A 13970-nucleotide genomic window follows, 5' to 3' on the forward strand; every position below is an offset into this window, starting at 1 on the left:
GACTTTAGGAAAAAGGGGACAGGAAACTTCCAGATTCCTTTTATGAAGCAAAAACAAAAATGAAAACAAAAACAAAACAAAAAAACAAAAAACAATGATACCAACAACTGACAAAGATTAAACACAAAAAGAAAATGCAGACCAATCTTATTTATGACTTTTGATGCAGAAAACCTAAATAAAACATTAACAAATAAAATCCTGCAACACATTAAAGAAAATAATGATGCTCTGGGCAGGGAACCTGGTTTCTGGAGAAAAAGAGAGGGGGAGGGGGGACTCTTCACTGTATACCATATTATACACTTTGAATTTTTAACCATTTTTAAATTTTAATTTAAAAAAAACCACGAATGTTAATGGTGCTTACTGTTACCATTGGGTTTTCCTTTTATGGCTTTGTGTTAGAGATTTTCTCAACAAGGAAGGCCCCAGACAGTGCATGATTAGAACCCAATAAAGAGAAGCAGGAGCAGTAAATGCTGGGGACCAGCCTGAGGGGAGATGAGAAGTGTGCCCACCTGTCGGGTAATGCCTGCAGCACGGTGGGCATCAGCACTCCCGAGATCGCTTTGTAGAGGATGGAGTCACACACGCCGACGATGTTCACCACCGTGGAGGAGCCCAGCACGGGCAGCATGTGGGGCGGCATCCCTTGCCAAAAGTGCAGAAGGAAACTTTGAACCTGTATCGACCCACAGAGAGAAGATCCATGAGGACACACTGGGCCCTCCCAACAGAGGCCTGGGACTCGGCCACGGCCACGGCCACGGCCACGCCAGCCTGGTGTGGCTCAGGAGGCCCGGAAGGTCCTCCTTGCCCATGTGTGTGGCCTGGCAGCCTGGGTCCATTCTGCCCTGGGAGAGGACTAGCTCCTTAACCCCTCACCCCTTCGTGCTCACTGTGGTCTGGGGAGAATTTAAGGAAGGGAAGGTGGGGTATTGTTTTTTAAAAGCTCAGATTACTAGAATTACTGTTCTATGGGCTTATCTGTACCCCAGGGCCATGAGTTGCTAGTAAGAGGAATAAGTCTGGAAGGGAAGAGAGTAGGTGCTACCAACAAAAATCTCCTGACTCAAACCTGTGAGCCTCGAACTGGGTAAAGTGCAAGGATTTCTTCCTATCCAAATGCCTCCCTTTCCCCAAAGAGCCCTGCCGGGTGGTGCCATTATAGGATGCTAGACGCTGATATCTGGGCAGTAAGCTGCATTGCACAGATCAGGAACATAGTAGCACTCAAATGTGGAGGTATTATTAATATGACAGCAGGAACGCAAGCTGAGTTGCTGATGAACAAATGGTTGAGTGAACTTCCAGAGAACCCCCGATGGCCCTGACACCTGTCTTTTTAGTGTGTGACTTGGAGGTCAGGGAGAGAGCAGAGTAGCGGGGAGAGGGGTGGAACAAGATAAGGTGAGTGAAGGGACATGGTAGAAGATGGTTAACCTGTACATATAATAACATGTAAAAATGTCTACCAGAGTAGACTTTAGCCAACATTGGGGGATGGTTCATCTTGAAGTGGGGGAATAACTGAACTTTTGTGATCTCATGGGTTCCATTTGGCTCCTGGACTATTGTATCCTTCCTTCCTCCACAGGGGCGCTCTCCCACCCACGACATTATCCACATCCCTGGCTCCCCTATCTGTCCTGAACCAATGCAGGGGAAAATGCAGTGCCCCAGCCCAGTACTTTGGAGGTGGTACCCTTACTGGCATTAGCTTTATTTACTGAGTGCCTACTATATGCCAGATACTTTGCATAGGTTCTCTCATTTAATACTCATAACACTATTACAGCGAGACTCATCACTCCCATTTTGCAGAGACATTCACCTACTTGTCCAAAGCCAGATAGCAAGCCAGGCAATGGGTGACATAGAGCCCCTGTCTGCCTGTCTCTTGTGGCTGCCTTGTTCTTCACATGGTAAGTGGGCTTCTCCCCCATTCCTGAGACTGCCCCCTTCCCTGCTTCCTGCCCCTGCCCTGGTGACCTGCAGCGTCCTTCAGGCCCCTCCAAGGAGTGGGTCTTGCTTTCTCCTCACCAGGCTCCCCCGACCCCAGCCTGGCGACCTGCTCTCACTTCTCCGACATCCACGGCCTGCCTGGACTTCCCAGTGTCGACACTGTGTGGGAGGCTCCGGGGGCAAGGAATGGGGAGAAAAGCATGTCCCTGACTTCCTACAGGGAAAATGGTAGTTGCCAAAAACATGATCAAAGTGGTGGATGCAGTCAGGTTTGTAAACTGTGAAACTCTAGTCATAGTTTTGTTAATTCCATGACAGTGAAAATATGGCAAAGTTTTCATCCAGACTGAACATTAAAACTACGACAGTGCAGATGGGTGAAGATTGCCTGTCAGGGTTCCAGTCCTAGCACCACTACCAACCAGGGTGTGATATCTCTACACCCGAGTTTCCTCACTGGAAAATGGGAATAGAAGTAGTATTTACCGTATAGGTTTTGGTAATGATTCCTTAAAAGTACTTATTATAGTGCGTGGCATGTCCTAGATGCTTAATAAAGGTTAGCTCTTACTATTATATCATGGAGGCACTACTAGGCCTAAGAAATCAGTGTTCCATCCTAAGCATTTGGCACACCCTTGCCTAAATCTGAATGTCGGCCAGCCAGAATCCTCACTGTGGCTCCGCTCACCTGTCATTGGGACACCTGGTGGCTGGCGGTTGTTCTGTCTGGGCCTGAGAGATGGCCACATTGCGTGCACAAGGTGCTTGCCCTCCAGAGGATCCCCTGCTGTCCCCTGACACGCGCCCCCCCTACCCCCCGCCGGGCACTGGTCTCAGGCTGAGTCCTGAGCCTCTGCCTGCCCTTCCAACTCCAAGGAGGAAGCTCAGCCCGGTTGATTCCTAAGATCTGGTACATTCTGAATTCATTTGCCTTTCCAGGTGTTCCTTGCATGCAGCCCTAGTCTTTCAGTATATGAGCAGTCAATTTCCAGCAGAAATTCTGTAAAGACCGGTGGCTGCGTGTGTAAAACAAATCTGTGGAAAACCAGTGTCTGTTGCGGCATCTGTTCGAGAGGCACGGGGGCCCTGAGCAGCACTCCTTCTCTGGAGCCGCCTTTGTAGGGGGTGTTTTACCCAGACCTCCCTTCCTGCTCTGTGCATGTTAGACCATTTAATGTCCAAAGGTACTGGCTCCTCAGAGTGAGAGGAAAAAGGAGGGAGAGGGAACAGTGCAGAGCTTAGGAGCTGACACTTGGAAGTTGGGTGTGAAATGGACAGACAGTGTTTGTATCTGGAGGTAGAGCCGACAGGACTTCCCGACAGACTGGGCATGAAGAGTGAGGGAAAGAGAAGAATCGAGGTTTGTGGCCCGAGTGACTGGGTGGATGGCGGTGGTAAGCTAAGACTTGGAGAGCAAATTTGGGGCAGAAAGTTGGCCGTTAACTTAGATTCCAATTGAACCTGGAGCTCAGGACTGAGTATATGAGATGAGAGTTACCAGCTTTTATAAAATGGAGATGACAGTGTCTATCTATTGTTAGGATGAAATCACATCCCTTCTATAAAATGCCTGGATCATGTAGGCATTTAACAAGTGGAAACTTATTATTAGACAGAAGGAAGAAGTTCTGACTCTTTGCAAGCATAAGAGGTGAAGTAATCAGAGGCAAATAATTGAAAGTGGTTATTTAAAGTTAGTTTCCTGCCCTATCTGGTTTGGCTCAGTGGACAGAGCGTCAAACTGCGGACTGAGGGGTCCCAAGTTCGATTCCAGACAAGGGCACATGCCCAGGTTGCCGGCTCGATCCCCAGTAAGGGGTGGGGGGGGCGTGCAGGAGGCAGCTGATCCATGGTTCTCTCTCATCATTGATGTTTCTATCTCTCTCTCTCCCTTTCCCTTCCTCTCTGAAATCAATAAAAATATATTTTTAAAAAATCTAGGTAGTTCGTTTCCTGAATTAACTCTTTCAGTCCCCTACTGGCGGGCTTTGATACATATGTGGGCCATATTGAGAATGGAGGGGACCGGTAGCCAACTCCAAATGCGCCGCAGTGGACGCGCCTCAGGAGAAATTAAATCCAAAATACAGAAATGCTTTCCTCCAGCTTCCCTGAATCTGTAATTCTGGATGTAATGCTACCCTGACAAAACTGTCTTCCTCGCAGGCCAATCAGGCAGGATGCAGCTCACTGGTTAGACTGGGAAAAGCCCACACCACCCGCTAGCCACACAGAAGGTCTATGAAGTGGGGACAGCAACGGTGCCCGGTTCCTAGGATCACTGTGAGGATTAAGTGAGCTGACAATGTGCATCAGGGGCTTCCAGGTCAGGCACCGAGCAGCAGCTCATGAACCAGGAGTCGTTTTATTGTATTTTAACACAGGCGCTTGTTGACCTACCTCATCAAAGTTGGCTCTTATCACAGTGTCCAGTATTCTCTGACAGTGTGTTCTGTACATCATAATAAAGGTAGAAACCTGTGGGGGGAGGGATCAACAAGAACGGGATGCTTTAGTACATGTTACTGCTGCCCTTGGAATTTCAATTTTCAACTCACTTATTCCCTGTTGAGGGGATGAAGTTCACCTAACTCTTACTCATCCTGCAAGACCCCACAGAGACTCGCTTTCCTTAGGTGATGCTCGCTGACCCTCAGACAGCACCTGCTGTGCGGAGTGATTCTCTATCAGAACACTGACTTTTGGTATGGAAAACACAGGCTGCACTCTCTGTCCCCATTCTCACCCCATGAAACTGTGGGCTCTGGGAGAATAAAATGGCACATTATTCGTGCTTTTTTATCCAGCATTTCACACAGCGCCTGGCACATAGGAGAGCTCAGCAGGGCTTATGAATTAAACTCCCCTCATCAGTTGAGAGAGTGAAAAGTTAAAACCCAGAGTGTATTATAAGAGGTGCTTTTGCCACAATCAGGGAGACATTGGCAATCCTCTGGAATCTGCTTAGCAAAAGAATTTTCTCTCCCATCTCCTTATCCAAAAATTTCAAAGCTATGGTGTAAGAAGTCTGTGGAGAAAAAAAAGCACATTTGAGAAACAATAAGGATTTATCTAGTTCTTAGATGGAAAGTATTCTTTGCATTCTTTTTCTTGCAGACATGTGCTTAATATAAACGTAGTTTGCTTTGCAATCATCTGGCTCCCTGCTCGACTGTGAGCAGGCCTCCTGCCTCATCCACCGCCACCCCAGCTCCCAGCGTCACGTGGGGACAGCAGGAGCTCCGCACCTATTGGCGCACGGGCTGCACCAGGATAGGTGCGTGCAACCCGTGACGACCCAGGGAAAAGTCCCCAGATTTGTGTTTCCAATAACTTCCTCCAGGTACCCTATGGCCCAAAATGAATCGCTATACCTAGAAAATCTTGTCTACGGAACTATGATTTCACCTTATCCTGGGCAGCACACAGGAAAATAAGCTTTATAACAAAGCCATTAGAGGAGAGGGCAGGAGGCCATGTAACTCAGAGATGGGTGGGTAGGTTGGTTGGTAGGTGGGTAGGTTGTAGGTAGTTAAATTTTTTCTTTTAGGATAATAATAGATCTGTAGTAAAGTTTTGAAGATAGTGCAGGGAGTTCCCATATTATAACCCCACACCCAGTTATCTCTATTGTTAACATCTCACATTAATATGGGGCATTTGTCATAACTAACGAACTGATACATTACTATCAGTGAAAGTCCATGCTTGATTCAGATTTCTAGCTTTGTATTTTTAAACTCACCATTTTGCAGTTTAAGTGTGCGTGTGTGTATGTGTGTGTGTTGTGTGTGTGTTGTGTGAGAAAGAGAGCAATAAACCACCCTCCCCCGAACCCTTCGGACATGGTCACCTTCTCCTCGGGCAGACTGGCTGGCAGATTGAGATCTTTGACATTTGGAAACTCCGGCAGCAACGTTCCAAGTTTGGACCGGGGTGAATATGCCACCGTCTGCTTGCTCACTTCTTTCTTGCCCGTCTCGCTCACCCAGGCGGCTCCTTTCTTGGAATACATCACGTCATAATACTGGGAGCTCTCCTTCACAGCAATGCCGTAGTAGTGGTACCTGGGCCGCAGGGAGAGAGAGAAAGCCCAGGCACATTACCAGGTGGCACTTCCTGAGCAGGGGTGCCCAAGGCCACGGGCGACAGGGCCCGTCCTCCCTGGGCCAGAAGCGCTAACTCTCTGGTGAGGCTTGACATCTCTGAAGTCTGGAATTTAACCAGAGTTCCATGTTGCCAGCCATCAATCACGCAGGTAAAAATAACCAAAATTGCCTCCCACAGAAAATGTTAAGTCAAATACTTTGCAAAGCAGAAAGGGGGATGAAAAAAAAATTTCCATTTGTACTTAATCTCTCCTATTGAGCCAAGTGTGACCCAGGGACAGGGCATGTGGGTCTCCCCCTCTATGAAGACCCACGAAGAAGGTGGGTTTATGGCTGCAAACCACCAACAGAAACTCACTGGGCCTGCTTTCCTTAATGGATGGTGGCCATAAAGAACTGTACCTTTAAACAGATAAATTCAGTGCTTCTGCTGACACTGAATGTAAAGCAAACACCGGAACTTTCTATGAACTCAAAATGGGTTTACTGACAGCAGTATTTCCCATTAAGCCTAATGGAAGGAGGCTTTTAAGATTTTAGCTACAACCTGTTGAGCACTTGCTCTGTGCTAGGCACTTTGGTAAGTGCTTTCTGTACATTAATTTGTAAAACTATACTATGAAATGGGAGCTATGACAGTCTTTTTACAGATGGGAAATGGAGGCAAGAAAGCTTAGTCTGCTCAAGGCTACACGGCTGCTTCGGGGATCTGGGTCTCGCACACAGGTCCGTCCCACCACAGAGCCCTCGCCAGGAACACTGCGCGGGGAATTATAAACCTGGATGTTTGTCACAGCCATTCATGGAGCGTAATGAAAAAGTGCAGCGTCCTGGGCCCCTTCCCAGACCGACGGATCTGAAGCATGGGATGGGGCCCACGACCAGCACTGACACAGCGTCACAGGCAGCCCTGACGGCGGTCAGTTAGGGGCGGCCAGCCTGCCGGGGAAGCACCTGCATGACACTCCGGCTCTGTGCTCCCCAACCCCGGAGGGACTGTCGCTCTCTGCTACTGTACACGGGGTGCCCACCACAGCGGCTCAGAGGGTGCTAAGTGCTTTACACGCACATTCCTTGTTTAATCTCACAAAACCCCGTGAGGCTGGAACTAATGATCATCCCCCTATACAGACGAGGAACCCAGAGGCCCAGAGAATTTAAATAACACACCAAGATCACCCCGTAAGCATGAGAGGCAGGATTTGAACCTCCAAAGGGTTTTTAATCGCCCGGCCAGTGGTTCTCAAGCTTCACCAACAGCAAGAATCCCCTACACAACATATTAAAGTGCAGACTCCTGGGCCCCACCCCAGAGACTCGGAGAGGAGATTTTCACAATCACACAGCAATGCCCATCTAGCTTTCAGAAACACGGCAACATAGTAACGATTCCTTTCCACCCACAGAAGGCCGGTTGGGTAGTCACAACACAACACAAAGGAGAAAGCATTCTGAGTTATGGCCCAGGCGTCACAGGGAGGAGAGACAAGCACACATAACCCCCCCACCCCCACCCTCAAACCCCCGTTCCTCCAGGTACCATTCTGTCATATTTCTGCTTAGTGGGCATCTCGCCTCTATCTGAATGCCTCCTGGGATGAGGTACCCAGGCCCTCCCAAGGGAGCCCAGTTCATTTTAGGTCCGGATAGTTCCCAGAAAGCTCTCTCAGTGTGGAGCCGATCTGCCTCCTGCGCCTTCTACTTCCCAACTGTCATAACTGCCCTTCCTGCCACCGCCCCCCCCCAGCCCAGCGGGAGGGGGAGGGGCCGTTCCATTCCGAGTGCCCTTCAGGGGGAAGGCAGTTATGACGGCCTCCCCAGCTTACAGAGCTCCCCTCCATAACTTCTTAAGACCGAGAGAGCAGCAACAATTCAGATCAGACCAGACCGTTGCTTGATTTTTCAGAGTGTGTACTGCTGAAATCCACAACGACAGGAAGCTATAGCTCTGATGGCTTCTGAATTTTCCTATATATTTCAGTTTTGTAGGGCAGGTCAACAACCCTCCCTGGTCATCCCCACCCGCAGCCCCAGCCCCTTTATGCTGCCCAGGTACACTTGCAGAGGGATTTTTTTTTTTTTTAATAAAACCAACCAGAAGATTGGAGACTAGAGCTTCTTATTACCTTTCAAATGGTTGGAGGTGTGACCAACCTTGGAGGATCCTTATGGAGAGGAAACTATAAAATAAATCACGTGGAATTTTAAAAGAAGTGTTGCCCAATTTGCCAACCTTGAGGTTAAAGAAAAACAAACAAACAAACAAAAAACACCCAGGCTCTCACATGTAGACAGAGGGAAACTTCCTCCAAGGGTATGGAGACGGGAAAGCTTCCTGTTCTAGCTTCACTGTCTATTTCTACTCTTAGAAATGGGCAACAATGTATTGGAGCCAATGACTCTCCTCAGACCAGGAGCAGAAGAAAAAGAATTCATTTCCACACACTCAGCTGTCTTCCATCCACCCACTGTCTATCTGTTCAACTAACCACCACAGCAGTGGTTCTCAAACTGCCCTTTGGTGCCAACCGGCAAACAAGAAAGGGAGAATGCGGCTCTTGTACTCTGTACCCCTACCAAGGCTGAAGCCTTATTCTAAAACAGACCCTGGAATTTCTCACTATAAACAGGATTTGTTCTCCAGAGTAGTCACCATGGAAGATTATGCAAAATTTATTCCAAAACGTCCCTGGCCAAAAACTGTTCTGTACATCTCCTTGGACATCACCCCCAGAGCTTCTGAGCCCCACAAATAAATCAGTCTCGGTGTTTTCAGGACTTTAGCAAAAAACGGGTTTTCCCAGTTTGATCATCCACTTTCTTTAACTTGGCCCCAAAGCTAAGCCCACACTGGGAGGATTGGCAGGAGTGTGTGTGTGTGGGGGGGGCGGTTGGGGGTGGGGGCAGCACTGGACACGCTGCTTTTGGATCACCCTTGGTCACAAGTCTTATGAGTCTTCTGTGGTGGTTTTTATTGAAAAAATTTTCAGTATTTTCTAAGTCACTATGTGCTGACCTGCAACTTAACATGTCAAAATGTTTAGAAATGTTGCATAATAAGGCACCCTCTAGTGGAGTCACCATGTGCATTAGCATAATAAAGGTTCTGAGAAGTCCTGCCTCCAGGAATCTGTTCAAAACTCAGCGCTTACCAAACTTACATGGCCCTCACACCCTTTCCGTGGACCAGTTACCGATGTCCAGCAATTTTTGAACACTCTGTGAGGCAAGTTTTATAACTGCAGATTTTAGTGAAGCCTGAGCAGTATGGGTAGAGGTTCCCTTCCCATTGGCTCACAGCTGGTCGGCAGGTGTCCACCCATCCCTCTCGCTCCTCAGGGCACCTCCTTGGAAAGGCTGTCCTGGGCCACTCCCCCGCTGTTATTCGCTAGGACAGTGATCGGCAAACTCAGTCAACAGAGCCAAATATCAACAGTACAACGATTGAAATTTCTTTTGAGAGCCAAATTTTGTAAACTTAAACTATATAGGTAGGTAGATTGTTATTAACTTAATTAGGGTACTCCTAAGCTGTCCTTTGCTAAAAAAGTCCCCAATCTGATTGAGGTACGTTCGCTGAGGTCGACCCCTTCCAACTCTCCCATCCACACTCGTCTTGTATACTTGTTTCGTCTATCTCCTTTCGTTCATCCTCTCTATATGTCCAAACCATCTCAACATACCTTTCTCAATCCTCAACACTACATCTTCTTTCACTCCACAACATTCCCTAAAATTAACTTAATAAACTTTACTTAAAGTTTTAAGTCAACTTCGCACTGTACGTGTGCGCCCGCACGTGGTATTTTGTGGAAGAGCCACACTCAAGGGGCCAAAGAGCCGCATGTGGCTCGCGAGCCGCGGTTTGCCTACCACTGCGCTAGGACAACCCTCTTTTTGCAACCAAATTGTCTTTTTCCTGTCGGTCTCCCCTACGGGAACATATGCTCCATGAAGGCAGTCCTGTCTGCTCCTGTGCTTCCGGCACGCAGCGCCCTCTCTCTGACACAGGAAGCGAGAAGCAAACAGTGGTTGGTTGGCTCACGGACTGCTGAAACGTAAGCCGTATGCCCTGTGCACACAGTGTGGGTACACCTGTCCCCCTTCTCCCCCTCAAGTTTACTGGGGCAGGTTGCTCCTCTGGCCGGCTGGATGCTATGAGAGCAGAGAGTTTGCTCAGTGAAACAATCCAGGTAAACCTGGAGGCTGACCAAGAAGCTACAAGGTGCTCCTGTAAATAATGCTCAAGACGATTTTACACAAATGCCTAAGGGCAGGGTGGCAAAAAGCTGGATTCCTTCGCAGGCCCAGATGGTCCTGGGCTTTGGACAGCCTCTCTCAGGGGTGCTGGGAGAGAGGGCCCTGCTGTCTTAAACCACCTCCCCGCCCCTCACCATCCTCCCTCCCCGCCTCACCACCCTTGCCCTGTGCCATGGCCAGACACAGGCTTCCCGCCAGGCCTTCAGGCAGCTCGCTCGACCTGGGGTGGGGGGCCTCCGGCGGAAGGGCTCCGGTGCTTACTTGGACTGTCCGCGGGTCCCGAGTCTTCTGGTGGTTAACTGGGGAAACTGCTGCCTTATGATCTGTAAGGCAACACAAGAATCAGTTACCGCGGGAAGAGCTGGGAGCACAGGGACTGGGTTTCACAATCAGCAATCTCAGGAAGGGAGGAAAACAGGCCTCGCAGGTATCGCTGGCTGCAGTGACTTATCAGGAGCCCCCTGGGCCCCAAGAAGGCGACCAGGGTCGGGGAGGGGGGAGCACTTGAGTGATAGTGGGGCTCTAGCTCTTGGCACTCTGTGCTTCACCCCTCCTACTCACAATGTAGGGAGAGAACCGTGGACCCAGAACTTGTCACTCCCCTGCTTAAAGCACCCCAATGGCTTCCATCCACCGGAAGTAAAGCCCACCCCAGCCTCTGTAACCTGGTCCCTGCTCACCTCCTGGCCCTCATCCTCCCACTCTCACCCTTACTCACCAGGGCCCAGACACACTGGCTTTTTTGCCCCCTATTCCCGAAACACAACCAGGCTTGCTCCCCACTGGGGGCCTTGGCACCACAGTTCCCCGTGCCCACATTGAATCTCACGCAACTGTCCATCCCAGATGGGCTCCTTCTCTTGTATTACGCGGGCCTCTGGGTGAGGGCCCTCGGCCCAGTGGCCTTCTCCGACCAGCCATGCAGAGTGGCACAGCAGCCCCTGGCTATCATGCGGCCCTGCTTTATGTCTCCTCACCCCACCCGACCCTCAGTAGACCGAAAGCTCCATGAGTGCAGGGACCTGGTGCAGGGCTTAGCACATGCAAAGAGCTGGATCCTTATTTGCTGCGCTAGGATATCACTAGTCGTCTGCAGAGTGGAGGAAGGGAACTGCTGCTGCCCAGGACAGCCACACAGATCTGCCAGAAGCCTGGGAGGAGGGGCCGTCGGGCAAGGTGAAAACACCCATAAGGGCCTTGGCCTGGTCTTTGGGTTCCCAGCGCTGGTGTCTGTGGGCAGGCAGGATGGTGCAGGTCCTGAGCGAAGGTGCTGGGGCTGGGCCACCTGCATCAGATCCCAGCTCAGCCTTTGGTTAGCAGGACGCCCCTTGGGCAAGTGATTTAACACTCAAACGGCTCAGTTTCCTCATTTGTAAAATGGGACTAATAACCCCAACCTTAGAGAATTTTTGTGAAAATTGAATAAAGTAAATGTATGTAAATAATTTGCAACAGTGCCTGGAACTTAGTAATGCCTCAATAATGGGTAAAAAAAAAATCTGCATTCCCCACAGGAAAGGTTAGCGAATCTAGTAAGATCACATCAGAGACCACTTTTGAAGGTAAAAAGGGCTTCAAAAATGTTCTCTCACAGCGGGGATATTAAGAAAATCATGCGATGATTCTCTGAATTCTTTAATGGTGTCACTTTTGTAGGCAACATACGCCTGGTTTCTTCAACCCTAACCTCTGTAAGCTAAGGACCTGGGCTTCTCACGATGTCTACTAGTATGCCCCTCTTGTGGTTGGGACCCGAGGAAAATGCAGTGTATTGAGAAGGGGGTCTGACCAGGGCCAGCGGCAGGGCTCTCCAGCACTCAGTCCTGTTAGGCCAAGCATGTCAAACCCGCGTACGGGCCACATGCGGCCTACAACGAATATTATTGCGGCCCAGAAACGTTTTAATAAACATTTTGTAACTTAATTTTTATAATATTCTATTATACATAATTATTAACGGACTACAATGTTCGCTAATGACTGATTACTATAATCGTGTTGCATTCATTTCCCTTGCGTGCCTTCCGCACAGGCGCACCATTTCTTTCCACTAATACTGGCAGCGAATATATTAGCAGCCAACTGCCACGTCATTAGTCTTGGACTGACTTGTTTGGTGTGCGCAACAAGAAATATTTTGCTTTCAAAGAACAAGAAAAATAGGTTTATTTGCGTTACGCTTTTTTTGGTGCAGTTATTCAGTGTCTGGTAAGTTAATGTTCAAGAAAAAAGATTAATTTTTATTAAAATGTTCTATTATTTTATGTTAACGATGACTCATTTATTTCAGCCCTTTGTATTCAGCATGTCTCTATCGAAATAAACCTATGTTTCTATGAAAATTGAGGCTTTTGTTTTTTTGCGGCCCACATAAGCTTAAACTTTGTTTATTTGGCCCGTGTTGGCCTTTGAGTTTGACATGCTTGCGTTAGGCAGTCTAAGGCCACAGGATCTCGTGGCCCCAGCACCGAGGGCCACTCTGAACCTCTGGCCAAGTAAGCCCTCCAGACTCACATCACATGACTGGTTCCAGAGCTGAGATTTGCAGCTGTTCACAAAGCTACAGTGATGGACAGATAGAGAAATGCCAACAGAGACTGAGGGTAAATACTGGAAGCATATAAACTGGGGTGGGGGGGGGCAGGGGATTTTTCTCTTTGGTTAAAAGTGGGTTGTGATTTGGGTTCTGAGTCTCCTCCTAACCCAAGCAAAGAAGAGAATGCAATAAAGTTACAAGAGTCCCTGTATCTATAAGATAGACGCATACCAGTTGCTGAGGAAAAGCAGAGACTTTCCTATAGTTCAGTCTGGGAAATTTCTCCTAAGCAAATGGGAACAACAACAAGGCCATGTTCAATGCTCTGATATTAGCTGACAGTTTGAAAATGATAATATTGAGTGCTGTCTAGGCGTGGTAGGTCTGAAATGCTCATATGTGGCTGATAACATTATTAGTACGTCCCTTCCCCAGAGCATTTTTACAATAAAAAATATTCACACTTTTTGATCGATGAATTCCAAGAAAATAACCTAAAATAAGAAAAAGCTATGCACAGTGTGAGTGAAAAACTGAAAAGACATCAAACAAAATAAATGTCCAGTGATAGATAACTGGCTAAATAAATGATTAGATATATACTCAATAAAATATAAAGGCATCAAAAATGATAACAGCCCTAACCGGTTTGGCTCAGTGGATAGAGCGTCAGCCTGTGGACTGAAGGGTCCCAGGTTCGATTCCGGTCAAGGGCATGTACCTTGGTTGCGGGCACATCCCCAGTAGGGTGTGTGCAGGGGGCAGCTGATTGATGTTTCTCTCTCATCCATGTTTCTAACTCTCTATCCCTCTCCCTTCCTCTCTGTAAAAAATCAATAAAATATATTTTTAAAAAAATGATAACAAAAACTGTCACAACACAGAAAATGCTTATGATATCATGTTAAATGAAAGAGCAGAACTCAAACTACATTTACGCTGTCGTTATATAGCAGTGGTTCTCAACCTTCTGGCCCTTTAAATACAGTTCCTCATGTTGTGACCCCAACCATAAAATTATTTTCGTTGCTACTTCATAACTGTAATTTTGCTACTGTTATGAATCATAATGTAAATATCTGATATGCAGGATG

The 13970-nt window shown here is 48.1% G+C and overlaps 1 protein-coding gene across 2 annotated transcripts in view; it reads right to left on the reverse strand.

The window, feature by feature from the left end:
• The window catches only part of RFX4 (regulatory factor X, 4 (influences HLA class II expression)), a 134070-nt gene that overhangs the window by 53181 nt on the left and 66919 nt on the right, over window positions 1–13970 (reverse strand). For both annotated transcript variants that reach the window (XM_014535987.1, XM_014535988.1), the window contains exons 5-8: window positions 10602–10663; window positions 5825–6038; window positions 4372–4449; window positions 522–685 (exon numbers count right to left, since the gene is read on the reverse strand). In XM_014535987.1, coding sequence (XP_014391473.1) covers window positions 522–685; window positions 4372–4449; window positions 5825–6038; window positions 10602–10663 — 518 coding nt within the window. The remainder of the gene's footprint in view (window positions 1–521; window positions 686–4371; window positions 4450–5824; window positions 6039–10601; window positions 10664–13970) is intronic.

The sequence above is a fragment of the Myotis brandtii genome, unplaced genomic scaffold (assembly GCF_000412655.1).
Source record: "Myotis brandtii unplaced genomic scaffold, ASM41265v1 scaffold155, whole genome shotgun sequence".
Lineage (NCBI taxonomy): Eukaryota > Metazoa > Chordata > Mammalia > Chiroptera > Vespertilionidae > Myotis > Myotis brandtii.